The following is a 22,558-nucleotide window of genomic DNA, read 5'->3' on the forward strand; positions in this document are numbered from 1 at the left end:
TTCTCAGGACCCACTATCCACAAAGAAGGGCAGGGCAAGCCGCAGATAAAGGATACAGTGTGAAACTCATGTTCCACCCCCACGCTGGTTGTCTGATAGGATGTTGGTCATCTGGGGTTAGGTAGAGCCCTTTTGTCCATCATTGCCAGACCCTTCCCTCACCCCATAGAACTATAGAACTAGCAAAGATCATTTCTGCTCCCTATGGGTTAATGCATTGCTGTCCATATGTCCTTTCCTGAAAATGCCTTCTGGGTGCCTGCTCTTGGTGGAGCGCACCGTTAATAGCAACACTCAGAAGTCGAAGGTATTTCTGTGAAGTTGAGACCATCCTGGTGTGCAGAAGTAGTTCCAGGACATCCAGCACTACACAAACACAAAACACCTCTGGGAGGAGGTAACTAAGGACCTGGCTAAGGAATATAGATTGATTTGACCCATTGCAGATAGTTCTTACAGAGAGCCACCATGGTGTTTCAAAACATCAGATCCTCCCAGAACCACTATATCCCCCAAGGAAGTCCTTCCCAAGACCAATGGGTAGGCATAGTAACTTGTAAGAAGTAGGGGAAATGGAACAATCCAGAAAACAGGTCAGTCAGCCTTGCCAGCCGCTGTGAGCCGTGACTGGGTAAATCTGAGCAGATGGATGATGTCTGGGGATGGGAGATCTGTGAAGAGAGTGCGTCAGCAGGCCTGCCAGAATGATACTGCTTTAGTCTGAAAGCGAAGGATGCCCCCGAAACATCTAGCCGTACTTTAAAGAACTGTAAAATACTCCATCTGTACCCAGCCAGAGGAACACATTGGGGTGGTGAGAAATCTTCTGAGAAGAAAACTGGCAGCCTTCAAATGTGGCACAGTAGAAGTTCTGCCGCTGCACTGGAGGAGGGTCAGGGGCGTTCCCTGGTGGGCCAATGGGAGAGCAAGCTGTCGTAGGTAGCTCATAGGCGTGAAATCGTGTAGTGCCCCTGCCTGTCACTTAGCCTACAGTCCTTGAGGTTTATCATTGCTACACCACGGGTGGGAGTTTCTGTCCTCCAGAGTACTTCCGTTGTGAGCCAGCCTTTCCTTTCCTTTGTATCCATTAGTCTACCGATAAATAGGTACTTGCATGATTGTAACATTTGCTATGTTTGGAACGGTGCTGCGCCTCAAACAGAGGTATAAATATCTGCATAAGCCTTTGCTTTTAGTTCTCTCGTACATAAATCTGAGGCGGAGCCGCTGGATGAGAGAGCAGCCGTGTGTAGATTGTGAGGAACCGCCATTGTGAGGTTCAGTCATTGCACAGGCTGAACCATGTTATCGGCGCAAAGCCAGCATTCAGGGTGCCGGTTCTCTGCGACCTCACCGAGACTTGTCATTTTTTGTTTGTTGTTTTAAATACTAGCCATCCCGAGATGTATAAAGTTTAGATGTGTATTAAAATAAGCTGCAAAAGGAGGCCACAGATATCACAGGCTTGCAATCCCTTCTGTGGAAACCCTTGAGACCATATGTCTTTTTAGAATTCAGATTTTTTTTCTGATTTGAGAAAATTACCACAGTGAACATACTGCATATTATGTAATGTTCCCAGTGGGGTCTGGACCTACATCCTGCAATCAAATGCATTAGGATTTCTGTAGAAAAATGCATTAGTGTGGCACTAAGTGGGAGAAATGAGGACTGTAATTGGCCATATTTCAGATTTGATGATGGTTTGCTAACAAATGGATTGCAGGAGGGGAAAAAATTGGAGACGTTCAAAATTTGGAACTGCACATAAATTCTGGGTCTGTATACAGAACATATCTTCTTACCTCGTGAAGGCTTTTGAACGCACTTTGAAAATGAAGGCGTGTGTAGCTTACACTAGAAATTTCTATGGAGATGTGCATCCCGCCGAGCTCATTTGTGGTAAGAAGTGAGCGAAATCAGCTTTATCACCCTCTTCCAACTGTGACCAGGGTAGCATCAGTCAGGAGTAGCAGGCACTTGAAACCCAGGCCAGCACTTGAGCACCCCAATTCTGACTCAGCCTCATTGTTTGTTTCAAGATTAATCCATGCTCCTACTCAAAAGTCTTACTGTTCAAAGCTCATTCCCCATGCAATGCTTAACAGCAAAGTTCGCAGAACTGATTGTATCAGGAGGCCTCTAACCGACTCAGTGGGGCAGTCAACTGATGCATTGATGGTCTGATGGTATCATTGAAAGATGGTGGAGTAGGGTCGGGTAGAGCATAATTAGAGGAAAGGGGACACCGGAGACACATCCTTAATGGAAACACTCTGTCCCTAGTCACTTTCTTTTAGCTCTTGCATGCTGGCTATCATGAGGAAAGCACCTTCCCTGTGCCAGGCGTACACTTCAGGGTCTTCTGCCTCCTCCTCACCTCAGACCCAAAACAACGGATGGGCATGGATAGAAATCTCTCCAACAGAGAGCCAAGGGCAACCTTCTCTTCTTGTACTTGGTTTTCTTGGACATAGTTCAGTACCTGACACAGCTCCCATGGTGATTCCTAGCTACCCCTTGGTTCTCTTCCTGGCCCCTCTCTGCTTAGACTCTTAGTAGCTAATAAACCCCAAACTCAAAGGTCAGTCAGTGTCCCTTCCTTTCCTCACATGAGAACTAACATAAGTGTGCTGGTAAGCAATAGAGCGTGCCCATCGGCTGGCATGACTCTCCTCCTAACAAGAACATCAATAGAGCACCCAGGTCTTTCTGAAAACCCCAACTCAACCATGAGGAGTGGACGGCAGGCACAGTGGTTAGCCACTGGGAACCGTCTATAAGAAATATGTTACTGTTTCTTAGGTTACAAAAGCCGTCAACTGTAGCAGTGAGTTTCCTAGCACATAGTGTATAGCCCCTACCCTGTGTTCAGCTTCCGTTCTCCCTAACTTCTCCTGGGAGAAGTCTCCTGGGAGACTCTTCCACCCTCCTAAGCTATGCTTGGTGGCAATCAAGAAACCCTACATTAACAACATGAAATTAGATGTGAAGAAAAATAATTCTGTGCAACTGTCCAAGTTCAGCTCCTGGCCATGCTCCTGCAAACAGAAGCCAAACAAAGTGAGCCTACGGTTGGCTGTCCCTGGGTGCCACCCACTTGCCACACCACAGCATGAAGAATTGGCAGGGATGACACCCCTATTTGGCACTCCAAGCTGTCCTCAAATCTAAGTTCTCCCTGCTCCCAGTGCACGTCCACCCAGCCTGGCAACCTGGGCTGTCAGTGACAGCACTCTTACCTATGTCCCCAGAGATGTGAGTCACTGTCACTGAAATGACTTGTGCTAAAGCTAGACAAAGGAAGGGCCTTCTGAGTTCCATGATTGGTCTGTTCTTGCAGAATTTGAGATTTCTTCACATCCTGTTCCATCTCCTATTCCACATCCCTGTCCAGCTACGCAGTGGTCTTCTGCAGCTACTGCGTCAGCATCTGTGTCTACAGTGGCAGAAATAGCTGTTTTATTTTCCAACTGTTTTATGTTTAAATTTCTGAAGTCACCCTTGGAAAACTCCAAGAGGAGAAAGTACATGGCTCCTTGTTTTGATTGTAAGTGGCTGAGCATCACCAAGCACAGTGAGATGCTGGCCTTGCTTGGCAGGCTCTTATTGATGCTGGATATTCAGACTCCCAGGGGCAGCATTCCCGAGCAAGCTATTGCAGCAAGCTGCTGATAAATGAGACTTGGCTAGCTAAGCAGAGCACATGGCGTGCAAGAGAGACGGAGCCCCTCTGACTCAGCCTGGGCACAGCTGCAGGAATAATGACCAGAATACAGAGCACCAAGAGCCCCGGCCATCACCTTAGCCCCTCAAACCATGTCAGCAGCTGACGGCTTGTGCTTGCTACGTATTCTGGTGGGCCATCATTACAACCAAACTCCAGGAGGGAGGGCAATCTTGGAGGTCAGCAAGATTTTGCTTGTATTCCAGTCATATTAAAAAGAATGGTAGGAGTTTATGCTTTAACTGCAAAAATAAAGATGTATGGGTACTTGGATTTAATTGTTCTCTCTTAGGGTTATTTTGGGGGCAGAAATAACTTCATAGGAAAGAGTTTACCATGAACTTTGAGTTTTGCTCGAAATGTGGGTGGAAATGCACAGCTTATCCTGCAGACCCCTGACTTGAATAAGTAAACCAATTCCTGTACAAATACGTCCTGCATAGCACTTGAGTCCCACCTACCACCCTGAGTGTCACTCCTACGTGTGTGGACGCTCCTACTATGTGTGGACACTCTTACTGTGTGTGGACACTCTTACTATGTGTAGACGCTCCTACTGTGTGTGGACACTCCTGCTGTGTGTGGTCCTTCTTCCAAAAGCTGTAGTCTTTGGTACCTGGCATTTAAAAAGTAACTTTAAGAAAGAGAAAGGATTACAAGCATGAGGGCCATTCATGATTTTGAGAGTGAGGATGAGCAAACAGAGGCGCTTTCTCAGCTCTCCACCCACAGCAGGAAGAGGATAGATAAACAGTCACAGACTCAGCGCCACCAGCCTGAGGGCTCACAAACCACAGTCTGGACTTGTCACAGCACACACAAAGCTAGGCATGTGCTACATCCCTGTGATCTCAGTAAGCAGGGGTCAGAGGAAAGATTATCTTTCCGAGTTTGAGGCTAGCCTGGGCTATGGAGCAAGGCCCAACAGAGCAAAATACTACTTAAAAAGCCTTTGCTGTTCCCCTAAGAGCTGCTCTGTGCTTCAACCCTGGGCTCTGGCTTGTGCCTTGGAGGGCCACCTCAAGAACACTGAGTTTTCCATCAGTTGGCTCCCAGTTAGATTCAGCCAATAAGGACTAGCTCCCTCCCTGCCAGGATGTGTTAGGCATAGCGCCCTCTGGTGTCTGGCTGTCGCTTGCACTGTGCTGCATTCTGGTCACATTCTGGTCCTTTGTGTCTAGGGGTTCCTTCTATTGGTGCAACCTTGCTCAGTTTCCTCAGTGGCCTTGTAAATACTCTTTCCATTTAATTGTCCTTGTCCCTCCGGTGTTCCACTTGTTTCTTACGAGGACACAGACATGGATGGCACCTTGGTAGGACACAGAGAAGGACATCCAGATTAGCTACAGAGCTTCATTATAGCTCCATTTCTGTATATTTTGAAAATTCCTAAATAAAGAACACGACAACAGGAAACCATGCCTAGCTGCCTCGTAAAAGGGTGGGTAGATTTCCTGAAAGCTGAAACTGTTTTAGAAAAATATGAGGGTCTTATTTAAATATATTTCAGATCTTATGGACCAGAAAAATAAAATCAACAAAAACAAGCAAAGCCCTGCAGAGCACTGTGCTGGGGGAAAGGGGCCTGGCTTCCTCACCCACTCTCATAGCACAGTTAACAGTGGTTTCTCCCAATATAGATGGGACTTTCTTGCTACCAGCAAGTTTAGTGATCAGATCTGCAGTAGACAGCACTTAAGTGTTGTTATTTAAATCAGTTTTGTCTTGACGTTCATTGAAGTTCTATCCCCAAGACTGCACACACACACACACACACACACACACACACACACACACACACACAATCACATACACACTCACACACATAAACACACACATACTCATACTCACACACACATACATACACACACACACATAATGACACCCACTCACACACACACACACACACACACACACACACTAACACATATATACTTCAGATGCCACTGGCAGACCCCAGGCTGTTAACCGTGTGTGACACCTGACTATAAATTACAGTGTCCACACCCCTTCCTGGGTCCAGTTGATTTGCTTGGGCATCTCACGGAGCTCAGTTTTGTCACTCACTAGACTCCACATCTGCTTGCCACCGCTTGGATTTGCCTTTCTACTTCATGCAGTGGTAGAACGGCACACCTCTCTGTTACATGGGCTGTGAGCTGGGATTTTATAGCATAGCTCCTGACAGAGAGTGTTCTTTTGACATCAACCACTGTCCTCTAAAGCGTTTACATGGAGGAAAGATGGGAGAGTGATGTTTTAGGAATGTTAACCAGACAGCACATGTAGGGTACACTAGAGAAGATTGGAGCACCTATAAAAGTTTCTTTGAGCCGCTGTAACCATCTATACTTCAAAGAGAAAGGTAGGAGAAGAAAAAGGACTGTGAGAGGAGTTTCCTGACATCAGTATAGAGTTGATAGAGCATTAAGTACTCACAGGCCCTCTGAACATGTCCATGGGCTCTTTATTCCCTTTGTATAAAACCATCTGGGTGACATTAGACAAGATATTGGAAGACTGAAAAAAAAAGAAATATTAAACAAGAAGAGTTAACTATAACTACATATTAGTCTCTTTTATCAAATGTTGATATACCTCTAAAATTAGACCCAAAATGATATTACAAAATTAAAAGCCTGTGATATGAGTGCAGCTCAACAGTAGAACACTTGCCTATCATGTACAAGACCCTGGTTCAAATCCCAGCACTGCCAAAATATAAAACCAAAACCATTATAGATGTGTAAAAGGCATAAGCTGTCAATGACTTCTCATTAAACGTCTCAAAGACTTTTCTTTAATATCCAGAAAAATCTTTGTACTAGGAACCTATCACAGTCTTGACTAGAGCTTCAGAACTCTGGATGAAGAAGAGGAAAGGTAGTTAGCCTGCAGAAGTGATGATTCTACTCTACCATTCAGTTACTACTATTTATAGATAAGCCTACATGAGAACTCATTGCACTGTAAAAATGAGTGTGAAGCCCTTCTATCTTCACACCGTCTCAGAACACATTCGTTTGATGTTTGGCTCATTTCCTCAGGCACTCACTACTGCTTTCATTCACCAGGTGATGTGGCTTCCCATCTGAGATAGCAGGGCTGCGTTTGGTTCTGAGGTCACCACAACACCACCCTGACCCATGTCTTCCTCTCTGCCCTACAGATACCTGCCTGAGATCATGAACGATGGGCTGACCAACCAAATCAACAATCCTGAGGTGGAGGTGGACATCACGCGGCCAGACACTTTCATCAGACAGCAGATCATGGCTCTCCGTGTGATGACCAACAAACTGAAGAATGCGTACAATGGCAATGACGTCAACTTCCAAGACACAAGTAAGGAAGCTCTCACAAAGACCAGTGAACTCCACAGTCAAAGGATCCTGCAAGAGTGTGCTCTAAGTTTTACTCCAAGAGCAATGAATATCTTTGATTACATGTCATTCTTCCTTAATCACAAAGTTTTTCCGGTCTGAGGCACAATGTACATGCTGACTGAAATCATAATTGTTCATAATAAATGGCTGTGTGTGTGTGTGTGTGTGTGTGTGTGTGTGTGTGTGTATTTGTGTTCATGAGAGAGAGAGAGAGAGTGACTGAGAGACGAGAGAGAGAGAGAGAGAGAACAGAGAGAGTTAGTTCATATCCATTTAGCTTCATGTATAGACAATATATTAAATGTCATTCATTCCCAGGTGTTATCAACCGTATTTTTCCATTTATTTATTTATTTATTTATTTATCTATTTAACATCCCAATCACAACTCCCCTCTCCTCCCAGTCCCCCCCAGCCCACCCCCATCCTACACACAGCTCTTTCCCCCATTCACTCTCTCCTTCACCTCTGAGAAAGGAAGATCCCTCCCACAGAACTAACTCACTCTTATTTTTTGAGACAGGATCTTTTACAGAGCCCTGGAGCTCAGCAATTCAGCTAGGCTGGGTGACCTGTGAGCTCCAGAGGTATTCTTGTCTGTGTTTCTCTAATGCTTACCTTTCAGGTACACACAGCCATGCTTGGCTTTTTTATAAGTGTTGAGGATCTAACTCAGATTCGTACACTTGCAGAGCAAGATCCTGACTGAGTTATCATCCCAGCTCCAAGTGAATTAGTTAACCATACAAAAGCAAAAATACAGTTTCATCTACAAGTTGATACATTTATGATAAAGTGTCTTTAGCTTGCCTTTTCTATGACAGCATTTATATCTGTCCCAAAGTCCTACTTCCCCCATGACCACCTAAAGAACCTCCTACAGATTCACGACAAGCTGGGATGAGCCCCATCCCCATCTTGTCTCTCAAAACAATATTATAATTATTTCTTGAATTTATGGTGGCTCAAAGGTTTTAGTTAAAACCATCTGTAACCTTGTGTTTTTCTACCTGGCCACTTTGCTCCCAGAAATAATCACTACGAGACTTAATATTTCACGAATAAATACCTAAGCCAAAAGCTTTGCTTGTTTTCCAACCAGCTCATAACTTAATCACCCATTTATTCGCGTTTGAGTCATGCCACATGGCTGGTTACCTGGTCCTCAGTTTCAGGTGACCATCTTCTTCTGTATCTGGGAATAATCTCCTGCCCCTGAGGATCTCCCAGAATCTTCTCTCTCTGCCAGATGTTCCACCTTCTAATCCTGCCTCAGCTCATTGACCATACGCTTTTTTTATTGTCATATGAGGCTTCCTTACATTTCACAAGAGAACATCTCTACATGTTACCCTTTTAGTCCAATAAAAAATTTCTTTCTCTAACATTTATAAATTACGTACAATAAGAATAATTATGAAAACTATCAGGTAAGATTTACGTTCACAAAGTCCATTCCATACCATATGTATTTGGCAAGCTTGGAGAAAGTATTCTACTATCTGACCTATCTTGATGAGTTCAGAGTTTTGTAACTAAATCAATTTCTATCACAACTTGCATTAATAACCTAAAATGTCTCCTTAGACTTATAAACATCTAAAACCCTAAACAATACAAGCCTGTGAGAATCTAACTGTCTAGTCTTCAACCCAATCAGAGACCTGAGAAGGAATAAACATTACCAGAGTATGTAGAAAGTGCAGAGCAAGCAGTTTCCAAAACTATGGAAATGACAAGGAAAGATGGCTGCCTGGACAGCCCCTCCAAATTCTTCTATAACATTGGAACATCCATCTTGAGTCTTCTGGCTGAGAATATCTGACACACCTTTTTGTGGAGCAGGAAATGTGAAGGACTACTTACCTTGTCTTGGCAAGGCTTGGCAGTTGACTTCCCTGTGTCTCATTTGACCAGTTTGGACAGCAGTTGACACAAGGGTAGTCTTTCCCAGTGGCTAGCTTGCCACATATGAAGCAAACTCCACACGGAGGTTCTTCAGTGCTCATCATCTTCCTTGAAGTGGAATTGATATGCTGCCAGGATCAGACCTGTCTCATTGTCAAAAAAAAAAAGCCTTTTATCAATAAGACATCTTTAAATGCCATATTCTGTAGGTAGGTCTCTGAGGTTTTTGAAGATCATCTGTCTATATATAGTATATTTGAATAGGTAAATGTTGCTTGTTTCTGCTATTTACTATCTGTTCAACCTAGGAAACATATTTTTGTAATAATTAGATAGTGTCTAACATGATCATAAGTTTGGCTATACATGTACTTCTTAATTGTTCTAAAAAGTTTGTAATAGCAGCTTTTAAAATTACTAGAACTTAAGATTGAATTTTTAAGAATTACATAGGCACAGTACATTAAAATGAGTTAATACATAGTATGATGTATCCAAAAATAACCTTAATTATATATCACTATGCAAAGGTCTATACCAATGTAAGATTTTTGGCAGTTGTGGCTCTATACTTTAAGAGTAGATTCAATAATCTGCATTATTTCAATATCTCACATTTTTCTCTTCATTGCCCACCCTCTTTTCCCCCTAACACTGGACAAAAAGATAGAGGAAAGAAAAGGAAAGATAAAAATATTCCTGAATCTAAGCTCCTTAATTTTCTTTCTGCCCTATCCATTGCCATAACAACTTGTAACCACCACCATCACCACCCTTAAACCACGACAAACATCCACCATACACTGAATGGCCAAAAACCATCCATCCCGACTCTTGGGAATGGGACATAGTTCTCTAAAATAGTTTCTTGCTATCTTGGTTTTTTTTTTTTCCTTTGAGGGGGCTGAGAAACTGGGATATGTGTCCGTCTTAAGAAAGCTACCTATATCATTTGTTGTCTCCAATCTCTGCATGTTGAGAAAGTTCGGGACTTAACTGAATTCTGGACTGAAAAAGTCTGTGATGCTTCATCAACTGAGGCCAGCAGCTTTCTTTGAAACTGTCCTGGAAGCAGGTGTTGATGAAACAGCTATTAAGGCAATCTGAGGTTGGATGAAGCAGGATGCTGGAATAACTATGTCTTAGCACCTCAGTGTCTTCTCAGCAGCCTCAAGGTGAACCTTGTCAGGGCTGCTTTTCTGGTTGTTTTTCCTCTGTGAATAGAGAAACCTTAAAAGGTGTTGTACATTTCTGCATTAACATAACTATGGAATGTGCAGTGTGCACAATTCAGATAAAGATTATTCTTTGCTCTGTGTTCAAGCAGGTAAGGGCATCTGTCTTTCTTTAAAAGTTAGTTTGGATGGCACAACCAAACTTTAATTTAACGTCCTCTCTATGCCATTTAAATGAATTAAATCGTAAGTTTTGAGAATTCTGTAGCCAACAAGATTTAGTGGCCGTGCTTAGCTGAAATTCTGGCTGGAGACATGTTCATGTCTCAGGCAGTCTCAGAGGTATTTCCATGTGGGAAGATCAGTATATACTTTGCCTGTCTTGTTCATGTTCTTGATTTTTTTTTCTGTCTACAGCCAGACCCACAGGAGGTTTCCTCCAAGTCAAATCTGATTTCCAACAACTTGGATACAATTCACAGCTTTTCTTTTCCTGTTGAAACAAATACAAAGTCTCCTCCCCAACACAATATATATATATATATGTTGAGGGCAATATATATATTGCCCTCCACTCTGAGGTTATTACATATATAGGCTGATCTGATTCATCTGCCCTTTCTAAACTCCAGTGTATTGCAAGAGCTTTGTTATCTCCGTCAATGACATTCAAAAAATTTAAAGTCAACACATCACTATTTAATCTATCTCTGGGAAACCTCATATCCACCCCAACCCCCCTTCGGTTCTGTGAGAACTTCCTTTAAAGTCATATTATATCTCTTCGTAATTGCTTGACCTGTAGGAACATAAGCTACATCAGTAACAAGTTTCATGCTAGAATGTCTAAAAGATTGTTGTATTTTAATGGATACATATATCGGAGCATTATCAGCTTCAATCTAATTGAAGGCATTTCCAAGACAGTCACCATCTCTAGTCAATGTGAGATATCAGAGTCATCTTGTTCGGAGTTCAAGGCAAACGCCCACCGGAATTCTGAACATGCATCAACTGTATGATACACCAACACAGTGTCCCTATCTTAATCCTCCAAACTCTGCAAAATGAAATGCATAGTGTATTGCATGACAGTGTTCGAAGGCAGGATCAGTATCAGAATCTGGATTCTTAACTCAACATCTTGTACATCCATAGGCTGCCATTCTAGTTCTCCATAAGGCTGTGGATTTCTCAAATCTGGAAGTCTCAGAGGGACTCTGATGTCATTGCAGGTTCCAGATTAGACTCCTTCAAGGGTTTCTTATTCTGATCTAAAGAACCCTCTAACCTCTGCCCTGTGACCCGTGACCTAGCCTTGTACCTTCCAGTCCTCTCCTTATCTAAGGCTGCTTTATTAAGATAAAATCGTTTTCTAACATATCACCCTACCAGTTCAGCCCCACGGCAGCTCCAGTACGTTCCTTCTGAACTTCTGTAGGTTTGCACACTCCTGAGGCCAGCATGTATCCACCTTCTGCTGGCCCTGGCCAGCCTCTGACTGCGCAGGCTGGGAGTCACACCTACTTGCTTGCCCCAGCTCTGGATAGCACTTTTGCATGCTACATTTTGTTCACTAAGCTCTGAGAAGTTGCTGGGCCTGTGGCAGGCTGGTGTGTATTCCCATTCACTGTCGGCCATTCATAGGCCTCCTTTTTTCCCAGTGGCCTTGCTCTTCTATTAGTAAGGACTTTTCTTTAAGGCTGCATTCGGTACAGCCTCTCCGCTATTTCCTATCCCTTTCTCAGTCTCTCACTAGAACATCTCCGTCCCAGCAGCTTTTACCGAGGCCCAATTCATGGCAGGGTTCTGAGAAACTTTTCACCTGGGGAACATGCCTGAGGTCCTGATTTCCCAGTCATTAAGCGCTACTCCCCAGCAACTAGCAATGCTGCAGCCTTGGTGGCTAAGGGACCTGTGCTTCCACAGAGCCTCTCCCTGGTTTCCCCACTTTCTTTCTTAAAGGGCCAAGCTTCCTGTCTGGCTAGCACACTCCTGCCTGACTTCTGGTCTGGCTCCATGTTTGTAACTTTTAGCCTCATGCCTGAATCTTTCGTTCTAAACTTGGATTCTACATCCTGTGTTGAGTGCCATATTTAGTTAGAGCCATCTTTAACCACATGTTTTTCTGCCCATCCAATTTGTTTGCAGAAATAACAACTCTGAGACTTAATATATCACAGAATAAATGCCGAGGTCAAAAGCTTTGCTTGTTTCCAAACTAGCTCATATCTTAATTACCTATTTATTCTAGTCTAAGCCATGCCACATGGCTGGTTATCTGGTCTTCAGTTTTATTCTACTGTCTTCTTCTTTGTCTGGGGCAAATCTTCTCTCTCTCTCTCTCTCTCTCTCTCTCTCTCTCTCTCTCTCTCTCTCTCTCTCTCTCTCCCTCTCTCTCTCTCTTCTCTCTCTCTCTCTTTCTCTCTCTCTCTGCCGGATGTCCCACCTTCTAATCCTGCCTCAGCTCATCAGCCACAGGCTTTTTTTATTGACAAACAAATCTTCCATACAGAGATTATCTTGATAAAAAGTCACGCACTTGAAATAGAAACAGCACTTCAAAGTTTGAATTTGGATTTTTTCTCCAGCTATCATTATACTGTATGATGTTCTCTCGTGATTCTTGACCGAAGACTCAAATCAACAAACTCCAGTGAGTCCCAAGAACACAGGGGCAAGCAATGATGCTCTGTGAATGCCGTGTTAGACTGAGATGCTGTACAAGTTTCATATTTCGAATTTGTTTGAAATTGTAACATTCTAAAACGAATGTCTTTGTTGGGATGTGGCCTGACTGTAAGTAGGGAAGAATTTATACTTCTTGAGACTCAAATTCCTTATCACAAAGTCATTATTAAATGCCTTAGAATACTAAAAATGTGAGAAACAATAAGAGGTTCGAGCTAGGGGCCTCCAAGGTAACTTATAAAAAAGCTAAATCAGGGTATTGAGGGTTGTAAGCAGGTTCGATGCACTGTTACCCTCCCTACTGAGTTGTACAGAGACACAGACCATAAACATTTATATCTGAAATATTACAGAAATAGTAAACTGAGAAAGCAATATTACACATGGTTGTTTCAGTGGTTATCACAAAAACACTTGAAGTGATTTTATGGACTCTCATCAGTGAACACTGAAATGAAGCTAAGTATATTTGGGGTTTGCCTAAGTGGCTTCAAGATGCATAGATACAGAGGCAAGTGATTTTGTGGGATTTCTTCTTGGGTGTGTTGGTTTTCTCTTAAGTGTGTAACCTAGGAAAATTCACAGGAAGAGAATTCTGGAACATCAGTTGTAAAACTGCCAGTGATCCTTAAGTTGCTTAGTGAAGCTGAGGATGCCTGTGTACTTGGCTAATGAGATGGAAAGGCACAAGTTACAGGCTGAAGACATTAAGACATCTCAGCCCTGCCACCGTCCCACTGAGCTGTCCCCTACAGAAAGTTCTTAGTGTTGTCTTCCATTTTAAAGAACTCAGGCATTAATTTACTCCGTACAGGTTAATTACCACCAAAATGGACTTCACTGCTGTCAAATTTCTCAGCTTCGTCCCATTATTTCTTCTTGCTTCTGCTAGATCTCTCCCTTCCTCTTGAGAAGAGAATGTGACACCAGCTTTTAGCTTCACCACTTCCTCGTGTTTCTTATTTTATACCTCCTACCTTCACCATATGATAATGCACTGTTGGACCTGGAGTGTAACCATTCAGATGAATGCTGAAGTTCCACAAGGATTGTCTGCTATTGGCTTTACTGCACTTCCTTGTTTTCTAGTCTAAAGAGATGTCATTCTGACAAACTCAGGGAACCTCAAGGAGGAAGAGACTTTTCTCCATTTCTTCTCAAAAAGAAAACGAAAAGTCAAGGACAGCGGAGAGCATCCCTTGAATCTAACTCAAACACCCAATGTGGCTGTTTTAAGACGGTGCCTAGCCTATGAACCATTATCACACCCAATGTGGCTGTTTTAAGATGGTGCCTAGCCTATGAACCATTATCACATTTCATACCCATCACCAGCTTTATCTCCTGAAACAATTTTTTCAAGCCGCCCACTCTACCCCATAAAACATGAATTAGTGATTCCCTTTCAAAAAGATTTGGGGCATTGTTTTTCACAGCCAGAACCTCTTGTCACTACTTGCTTCCCACAATTTTAATATTCTAAGTCACTTTAATAATATCTTTGTAAAGGTTATATTACTTTTTGCTCAGGATACTGGTGTTCAGAACAATTCCCTTTGCAATTCTGATATCTCTGAATTTAATTAATGGGCATTTTCCTCCTTGTAAAGGCCAATAAAGATAAGGCATAGAAATGTTAAGAACCTAGTATAATGTATTCAAATGATCTTATCTGGTATTTAGATGTTCCATTTAGGGGGCGGGCAAAACCATGCTGAATGTTCTTTCTCACTCCGGGGAACAATCTAAGAAATTCCCACTCTGCTGTCTGAATCCAAAATGGCACTGTGTCTCAGGAACAGCGAGACCCAACAGCAGGGCAGGAGTTTAGGAATGTTTGTTGAATTCACTGAGCACATGAGAGTAACAGTAATCCTTGATATAAAAATCACCACTTCCTGATCTTTTCATAAACACTGTCTCATTTACCCCCAGAACAGTTCTGAGGAGCCTTGTTACTCTTATTTTTGCAGGTGAGGAGAAAGATGCTCGTTGAAGCTATTCACTCCTGCCCATCCAAATTAATAATGCTAGCTTAAGTGTTACTTTACCATGTTAGGAAGAAACAAATCTTTCCCATCTGGCATCACTGGCAGCAATGAGTTTGCCCCCAACGTTCCGTCAAACTGTCTCCACTCACAGCCTGCAAGGCAAATGTTACCAACTGAATGTGTGTAGATATAGAAACTGATAGAAGTTGAATTAATTGCTCAAGGCATATTGATCGATTTAACAGGATTTATTGAGCATCTGCTGCCCATCAGAGATCGATGGCCACTTGGAAATGGATGGTCTTTGCAAAGACTCTTATCTACTCTCAAAAAAAAGAGTTTATATTCTAAGAGAGTATAGACAGTAAACAAGCAAGTACATAAATAGTACAAGTCCAGGTAGTGGGGAGAATGTTCAGGTAGCAGGCTAAGTGGTCTCTCTCACGGTGGGAGGAGCTAGTTATCAGACCCTCTGCAGATAGCCAAAGCCAGAGTTGATCAGGTCCTTGTCATAAAATTACTTAGCATTTGTATGTGACTTATACACATTCCCCCATATCCCATATACTTAAAATAATCTTCAGACTATTCCTAACACAATAAATCCTATGTAAATTATTGTTATGCTGTATTTCTCATGGAATAATGGCAAGAAAAAGGCATACATTTTGACATAGATACAGTAACAGCAGAGCTACATGGTACATAATGCAAGAGAGAAACTGGGAGCCATGACACAGAAGTAAGCTTTAGCAAGACCTGTTCAGACATCAAACCATTCACCGGGATTTCACTTCATACATGACAAATTCGCATTGCTTCTTGGAACTTTCTGGATTTATTTTTGCCTCCATAGTTGGTTGGAAATGTCATCAAACATGAAGGAAACAATGAAACATGATACTTAGGCAAGCCCAGAGACATGGTGGACAGGAGGAGAAGAAGGCACCCTCAGACAAGGAGTAAGCAGTGAATTAAACAGGGAATGACAAATATGCTCTGTACTGGGACAGATAATAAATATGTTAGGGCCATACAGTCTCTGTCACAGCTACTTTGCTGTACCCTAGGAATATGAAAGCGCCTATAACCCTTGGAGGTAGACCAGTTGTACCTGTGTTATAATCAAACTGTCAGCCTGATTGTCATGTGTACAATTCTTGCAGTTACATGATAGGACCCCCTCCCCCATTGATTATTCCAAACATTAAAAAGTACAGAATCTGTTTCTTATGTTTGGGGCCGTGGGGAACTAAGCAACAGGATGTAGCTTACCCACTCATGTCTTAGAGAAGCTGTTTGAAAAGAGTCCATGTTTGCTGTTAGGACGAGAACATGGGGATGGGGTGGGAAAGAGGCCACGACAGTGATAATATTGCCTTCTGTGACTTGCTGCTGCCGTCTCTGCTGCCCTGCCTGCACTGCTTGCTTTTTGTTTTCTGTTTTACCTTAAATGGCCACTTGAAGGTCTTTTTAAAGAGGGTGAGATGACATACATTTTTAACCCCAGCACTCTGGAGACAGTCACAAGAGGGAGGAAGATCATGAGTTTTGGAGCCTAGATTCCCAAAACAAAGAAAAACCAAAAGTTGTCTCTAAAAAGCATGAGATTTTAAAACAGCAACACTGAAGTACAAAGGAGCAAAGAACAGAATTGCATTTTAAAGATAGAAATATATAAAAGTGTGTGTGTGTGTGTGTGTGTGAGAGAGAGAGAGAGAGAGAGAGAGAGAGAGAGAGAGAGAGAGAGAGAATAAATGTATGTGAATCTGGACACCTGGGGGGGGGAGCTGGGAGTGGCCAGAAGAGAGTGCCAGATCTCCAAGAATAGAGTTGCAGGTAGATGTGCACTGCCCCGATGTTGGTCCTGGGGAATGAACTGAGTTCTGTGGCAATGGCCATGTCTCCAGCTCCAGAACACAGTTTCTTAGTCATTTAAATACTGGACAGCAGATGCATCTAATATTAATGTGGTTCAGAGGGCACCCGTTACAAATTTACTCTGTGCAGATACCAGTGAATTCTGTATCTCGGTTCTGTTTCTGGCCCATCACCAACCTGCCCGTGAAAAAACTATCTATGGGACAGGCCAGCAATGCTTTGATGGAGTGTTCCTCCCACACCATCCCAAGAGCTGTTGTGCTGTTTGTCGTTTATTCCCAGCTAACTGTTCTAACTTTCCTTGTCAATCTTCTCCCGCCAGGCGATGAATCCAGTGGCTCAGGCAGCGGCAGTGGTTGCATGGATGATGTGTGTCCCACGGAGTTCGAGTTTGTCACCACCGAGGCCCCGGCGGTGGACCCGGACCGCAGAGAAGAGGAATCTTCGGCCTCGAAGTTCAGCTCCTCCTTGATTTCCTGGTCTCTGGTCTGCATGGTCTTGGCCCTGCAGAGACTCTACAGATAATCGTGGGCTTTGGTCAGACGAAACTGCGTTTTAGCTCTTCTGTGGCCAACACCCTTCTTTTCTTACACTCTTGAACAATGGACCATGCCACACAACAAGCCGTTTTCTATGACAAGAGAGCAGTCTTGAGGTCTGCCTCCCCTTTTTGCTTTCCCAAAGAGTACCGGGTGCCAGATGGCTTGCTTCTCTTTCCGTCAGCTATCTGTGGGGACCTCGTTTATTCCAGAGAGAATTCTTACTCAAACCTTTCGTACCAAGAGATTGTTTTCTTACCGTCGTTTGCTTTTATGCTGCAAAATTAAAAGAATTTCATGTTGTGAGGGGGGTTTTGGTTTTGTTTTTTTTTACAACCCATTTAAAATAGGAAAAAATAATTTTCCGTTTCAAATCAGGCCAAACCCCAAGACAACTGCATTCTCAACAAGGAAACAAACAAAGGAGAGAAAATAAAGGAACTTTCATGCTATCAGGCTTGGCACTGACAGCCAACTCCTGGAGTGAGCTTTTCTGTGACAAGCGAGGTTTACAAAGCGCTTATGAGGAGAAAGCGTAACATTTTCATGTAGTGGAAATACACCGTTGTCTTGGAATCTAACCAAACTGATTTGAAGGTACTGATAGTAAATTTAGGACTCTGTCTTTATATGAACGGTAATCTTATGACAACTCAATGTCTCTCTTCCCACTGCCTGATCCCACCGCTCACTGATGGCAGCATTTTCTGTCTCCTAACGTCTGTCCGTTTTATCCAATTGACACTGTCTTCAGTTTTTCATAGATGCCCCGCCCCCATCTAGTCTCCTCTCTCCTAGGTCTTGACTCAAAAGTCATCTTCAGTGGTAACAATCTCTTCTTTCTCCAGACGGACATGAACCAGATGTCTCAGCTCCTGTGTTCCGGACCCTCCCCCAAATACGAGTTTTCTTACTGACATGACAATTGGCTCCACACATGAGGTTCTGTTACTGACTCTTTGTGTCAATTGGTCTCAGCATCACAAGGGCATTCTCTTAACATAACAACTCACAACAAAACAAGTCAAGACAAAAAGAGAGAGAGGATAAAACATTATATATAGTATTGACACGGAGGTTCTTTTCACTTTTTTAGTCTTAGTATGATCATCTATTTTTATATCTATATTATATATATATATAAATCACAGATTTTAACTTCTTAATTCCAAGCTCAGGGTTGACACTCCTTTGTAACAGAACTGTTTTGTCAACCGCCCCGTCTTGTTCTGTGCTGCTCAGAGAACAGACTCCTTAGTGATCTTCGAGCACCAAGAATCAAGAGCGAGAACTTTTTATGTATCTAACTGTCCATTGATGGCAAGTTTGCCAGGGCACACCCTTCTCACACACACTTGCTTTTCCCCTGGTGCTCCAAACTGTCCTGAGCTCATGGGACAAGCCTGGTGTGCAAGACGTGACTGGTGATGGAATGTGTGTGTGTAAAGAATGTTATTCATGAAAAAAACAAAAAACAAAAAAACATTGCTCTCTGGTACAGCACCTCTGGCCTTGGACTTCTACCGGGTACTGTACTGAATGGCCTAGACTCAAGAGGCCATTTTAGAGCCACTGCCTAACCTGTCCACCAAGCCAGGCCCAATGCTTCCTCTGACAGAAGCGAAATACACCAAACTGGGGTTGTATGAAGACAGTTGGCTAACCACCTTCTCCTCCTCCTCCTCCTTCTTCTTTCTTCTTCTTCTTCTTCTTCTTCTTCTTCTTCTTCTTCTTCTTCTTCTTCTTCTTCTTCTTCTTCTGCTTCTTCTGCTTCTTCTGCTTCTTCTGCTTCTTCTGCTTCTTCTGCTTCTTCTCCTTCTCCTTCTCCTTCTCCTTCTCCTTCTCCTTCTCCTTCTCCTTCTCCTTCTCCTTCTCCTTCTCCTTCTCCTTCTTCTTCTTCTTCTTCTTCTTCTTCTTCTTCTCCTTCTCCTTCTTTCTCCTCCTTCTCCTTCTCCTTCTCCTTCTCCTTCTTCTGCTTTTATGATGCATCTGGGATAGGAAAAAGAAATATCTCAAGATACCACAGCATGCCAATCACATTTTTAGCTGACTCATCGACAGTATTGACACATAAATGATATTTTTCTATCTCTGTTCTCACCAACATGAAAATTAGTTACCGATTTAGTCATCACGTCTAAGTAGAACACACGCACTCATATTAAGTATATTTGAGCACTTTTGAAAGACAGAACGTATTTACAAGCATCTGTTACCACCTTATGCCTAACAGAATAAGCAATGTAGGATTCTGAGAGACTCTGTGGCGTTTTTTCATTTACATTTGTGTGACATTAACACTTTATCCAACTCAGAACGGTATCCTTTTGGGAAACCACCCAGCTCAGAACCCCACTTTGGCTTCTAATCCCCCGTTACACATAACACTTCTCTATGAAGGACCAGCCACTTATGTTAGGTGGCTCACTGTATGTTCAGAAATCAGTATGTTTTTTTCCAATAATCATGGTGCAATAGGAATTAAACCAATGTGGATTCTCCAGGATTTTTGAGAATAAGGACTTATTTTTACGGCTTTAAGCTCCAACTTCCTTTTAAAATATTTCTGCATTATCTTCTATAAAACAAATCAAGATATCACATTCCTTACTATGCTTCTGCCCCCAGATGGTTTACATGACAACACATTACATGAATGAATGTGAGCCCATGTCCTGTGCACACTCATCACACAAATAATATAGAAATGCCTGTTTCCTTTGACTCAGCACCTGTATTCTCAAGGGTACGACTACTGATAAGATACAGTGATGCCCATGAGCCAGGCAGAGCTGAGATGAGGGTCAGCTGACAAAGCCACATCGTTGGTCATCTTACACAGACATGGACAAAATGTTTTTAACGTGCCCTTCCTAGTCATTGTCACTGCCCGTTGTATGGTTTTGTAGACTGATTTAATGTTAAAGGTTTAATTTTTTTTTCCTGTCCCCTAAGCCTTTTCGTTCAGTTTCCCCTTTTCGGTACTTTGGGATCCTCCTCCCAGCTTGAGTTTCCCATTCCAGCACAGTGATAGGAGATGTCTCAATGTTCCCTTGTCACCCACAGCCTACCCTCATTTGTGACGATGTTGTCCCCTAAAATCTGTAATCACATCACGACTTGTGTTACGAGTAGAGAGGAACGGAACCCCAAAATTGGACACTAGAAACCGGTGGGTGATGCTCATGACTACAAACACTTAGCTTATCCAAGTGCCTCTATTTACATGTTCCTTAGGTTTAATATGTATTTTTCTAACAGAAATACCCGTCTGCAATTGATGTTTATTATACTTTGTATATGTTACAACAAAAGCTAAACGGAGGCTAATGTCTTCAGCAGAGAAGAATGAACTGTAAATTTATGAACACGAACGCTGTAGTCCTGTATTGGCAGCCACAAGACAGCTTTCTGTCTGTCACTGCAGTGAAGGCCAAGTTGGCACTTTGATTACAGCCATCCCCGACTATAGCACTAGAATTCTGACTTCCTTACTGGGATTTACCCAAGGAGGAAGGTGACGTGACTCATCTGCTTCAAACATAAAGGAGAGAAACTACTTTATCTACACCGAGAAACTCTATCCACTGAGGCACAACAGTAGTTTCAAATGGAGCATTCTTTAAATCAAACACATTGAAGATATTATTGGATGTAAAACCATGAAACTTAATTTACATTCCCTGCTATAGACATTAGCCTTCTTTAATTCTTCTTGCCATTATATACATATTTTGGCTCCAGACTAAGCACCAACTTAAGTCTTCAAGGAGGAATAAAACTTAGCAAGATTCTGGCTTGCAAATCTTTTCTCACCTCTCTGCAAGGCTGAGTACCAGGTGGTTTGACTTTCGGTTTCAAATGTTGGCAAATGCAGCTTTTGACTTCTCCAAAAGCTTTCAGATACTCAACCTCATTTTCTTTGACTTATAGTCACTAGCAGATATTTAAATTAAAAGAATATGTAGCCTTGCTGCCAGAAGAGCAAAGGAGTCCATAACTTATAAATCTGCAGTGTGTTCCTCCTTGGTAGTGATATTGGCCAGTGCTTAGTTTTAGGCCAACATATACAAATAGAGTATTGATTTGTACGCATTCTGGAGACTTGCTATGTCATAGTTTGCTATAGCCCAGACTCAGCTTAGCATGGGAATGCTTGGGACTTCACTGAGAGTGGAGTGGCTGCTGCAATCTTTGGCATTGCCTTGTAATTAGGGACTTCATGAGCAACACCTTAACGAGGGTACCACAGTGCGGTCTCTGTGTGCATATACAGAACTCATGTGCAGGATAAATGTGTGCACCAAGCAAACCTGAAACTTTATGTGACTGTCAAATGACTATTATTTGGGTTAAGATTTTTTTTTCATTTCTGATTTGGATAGAAAATTGCTATTAATCTTGTATTAAAATAGTTTTTAAAAATCTACTGTTGCGCTTCTCTGTGTTTTCTTAATGATTGCCATAACCTAATCTTTGTGTTTGTTAAGCATTTTTGATGACATCATTTTAGAGGCATGAGTACTAAACATGTAGTCAACAAGGTACTCACAACCTGGAAGTTATGAACCCCTCTGAGTGTAGGACATTGAGTTTCTTTTTTTCCTTTATTTACTTTAATTTATTTGCATTTCAAGTGTTATTCCCTTACCCAATTTCCCCCGCTCCAGTAAACTCCCTATTCCGTCCTCCCTCCCCCTGCTTCTGTGAGGGTGTTCCCCCACCCACCCACTCACTCCCAACTCCCCACACTCGATTCCCTTATGCTGGGGCATCTATCCAGCCTTCATAGGACCAAGGACGTCTCCTCCCATTGATGCATGACAAGGCCATCCTCTGCTACATATGCAGCTAGAGCTATGTGTGCTCCTTTGTTGATGGCTTAGTCCCTGGGAGCTCTGAGTGGTCTGGTTGGTTGATATTGTTGTTCTTCCTATGTGGTTGCAAACCCCTTTAGCTTCTTCAGTCCTTTCTCTAAGTCCTTCATTGGAGACCTGTGATCAGTTCAATTGTTGGCTGTGAGCATCTGCCTCTGTATTTGTCAGGCTCTGGCAGAGCCTCTCAGGAGACAGCTATATCAAGCTCCTTCTAGCAAGCATTTGTTAGCATCCACAATAGTGTCTGGGTTTGGTGACTGTATATGGGATGAATACCCAGGTGAGACAGTCTCTGCACCGCCTTTCCTTCAGTCTCTGCTCAACTCTTTATCTCCATATTTGCTTCCATGAGTATTTTGTTCTCCTTTCTAAGAAAGACCCAA

At 42.7% G+C, this 22,558-nt stretch overlaps 1 protein-coding gene across 2 annotated transcripts in view; it reads left to right on the forward strand.

Annotated features, from left to right (window-relative positions):
• Gpc6 (glypican 6) overlaps positions 1-21,727 on the forward strand; it is a 1,054,610-nt gene extending 1,032,883 nt beyond the window's left edge. For both annotated transcript variants that reach the window (NM_001079844.2, NM_011821.3), the window contains 2 exons: positions 6,897-7,072; positions 17,082-21,727. In NM_001079844.2, coding sequence (NP_001073313.1) covers positions 6,897-7,072; positions 17,082-17,284 — 379 coding nt within the window. In that variant the 3' untranslated portion in view covers positions 17,285-21,727. The remainder of the gene's footprint in view (positions 1-6,896; positions 7,073-17,081) is intronic.
• Positions 21,728-22,558: the final 831 nt, after the last annotated feature.

This window comes from Mus musculus, chromosome 14 (genome assembly GCF_000001635.26).
Source record: "Mus musculus strain C57BL/6J chromosome 14, GRCm38.p6 C57BL/6J".
Taxonomy (NCBI): Eukaryota; Metazoa; Chordata; class Mammalia; order Rodentia; family Muridae; genus Mus; species Mus musculus.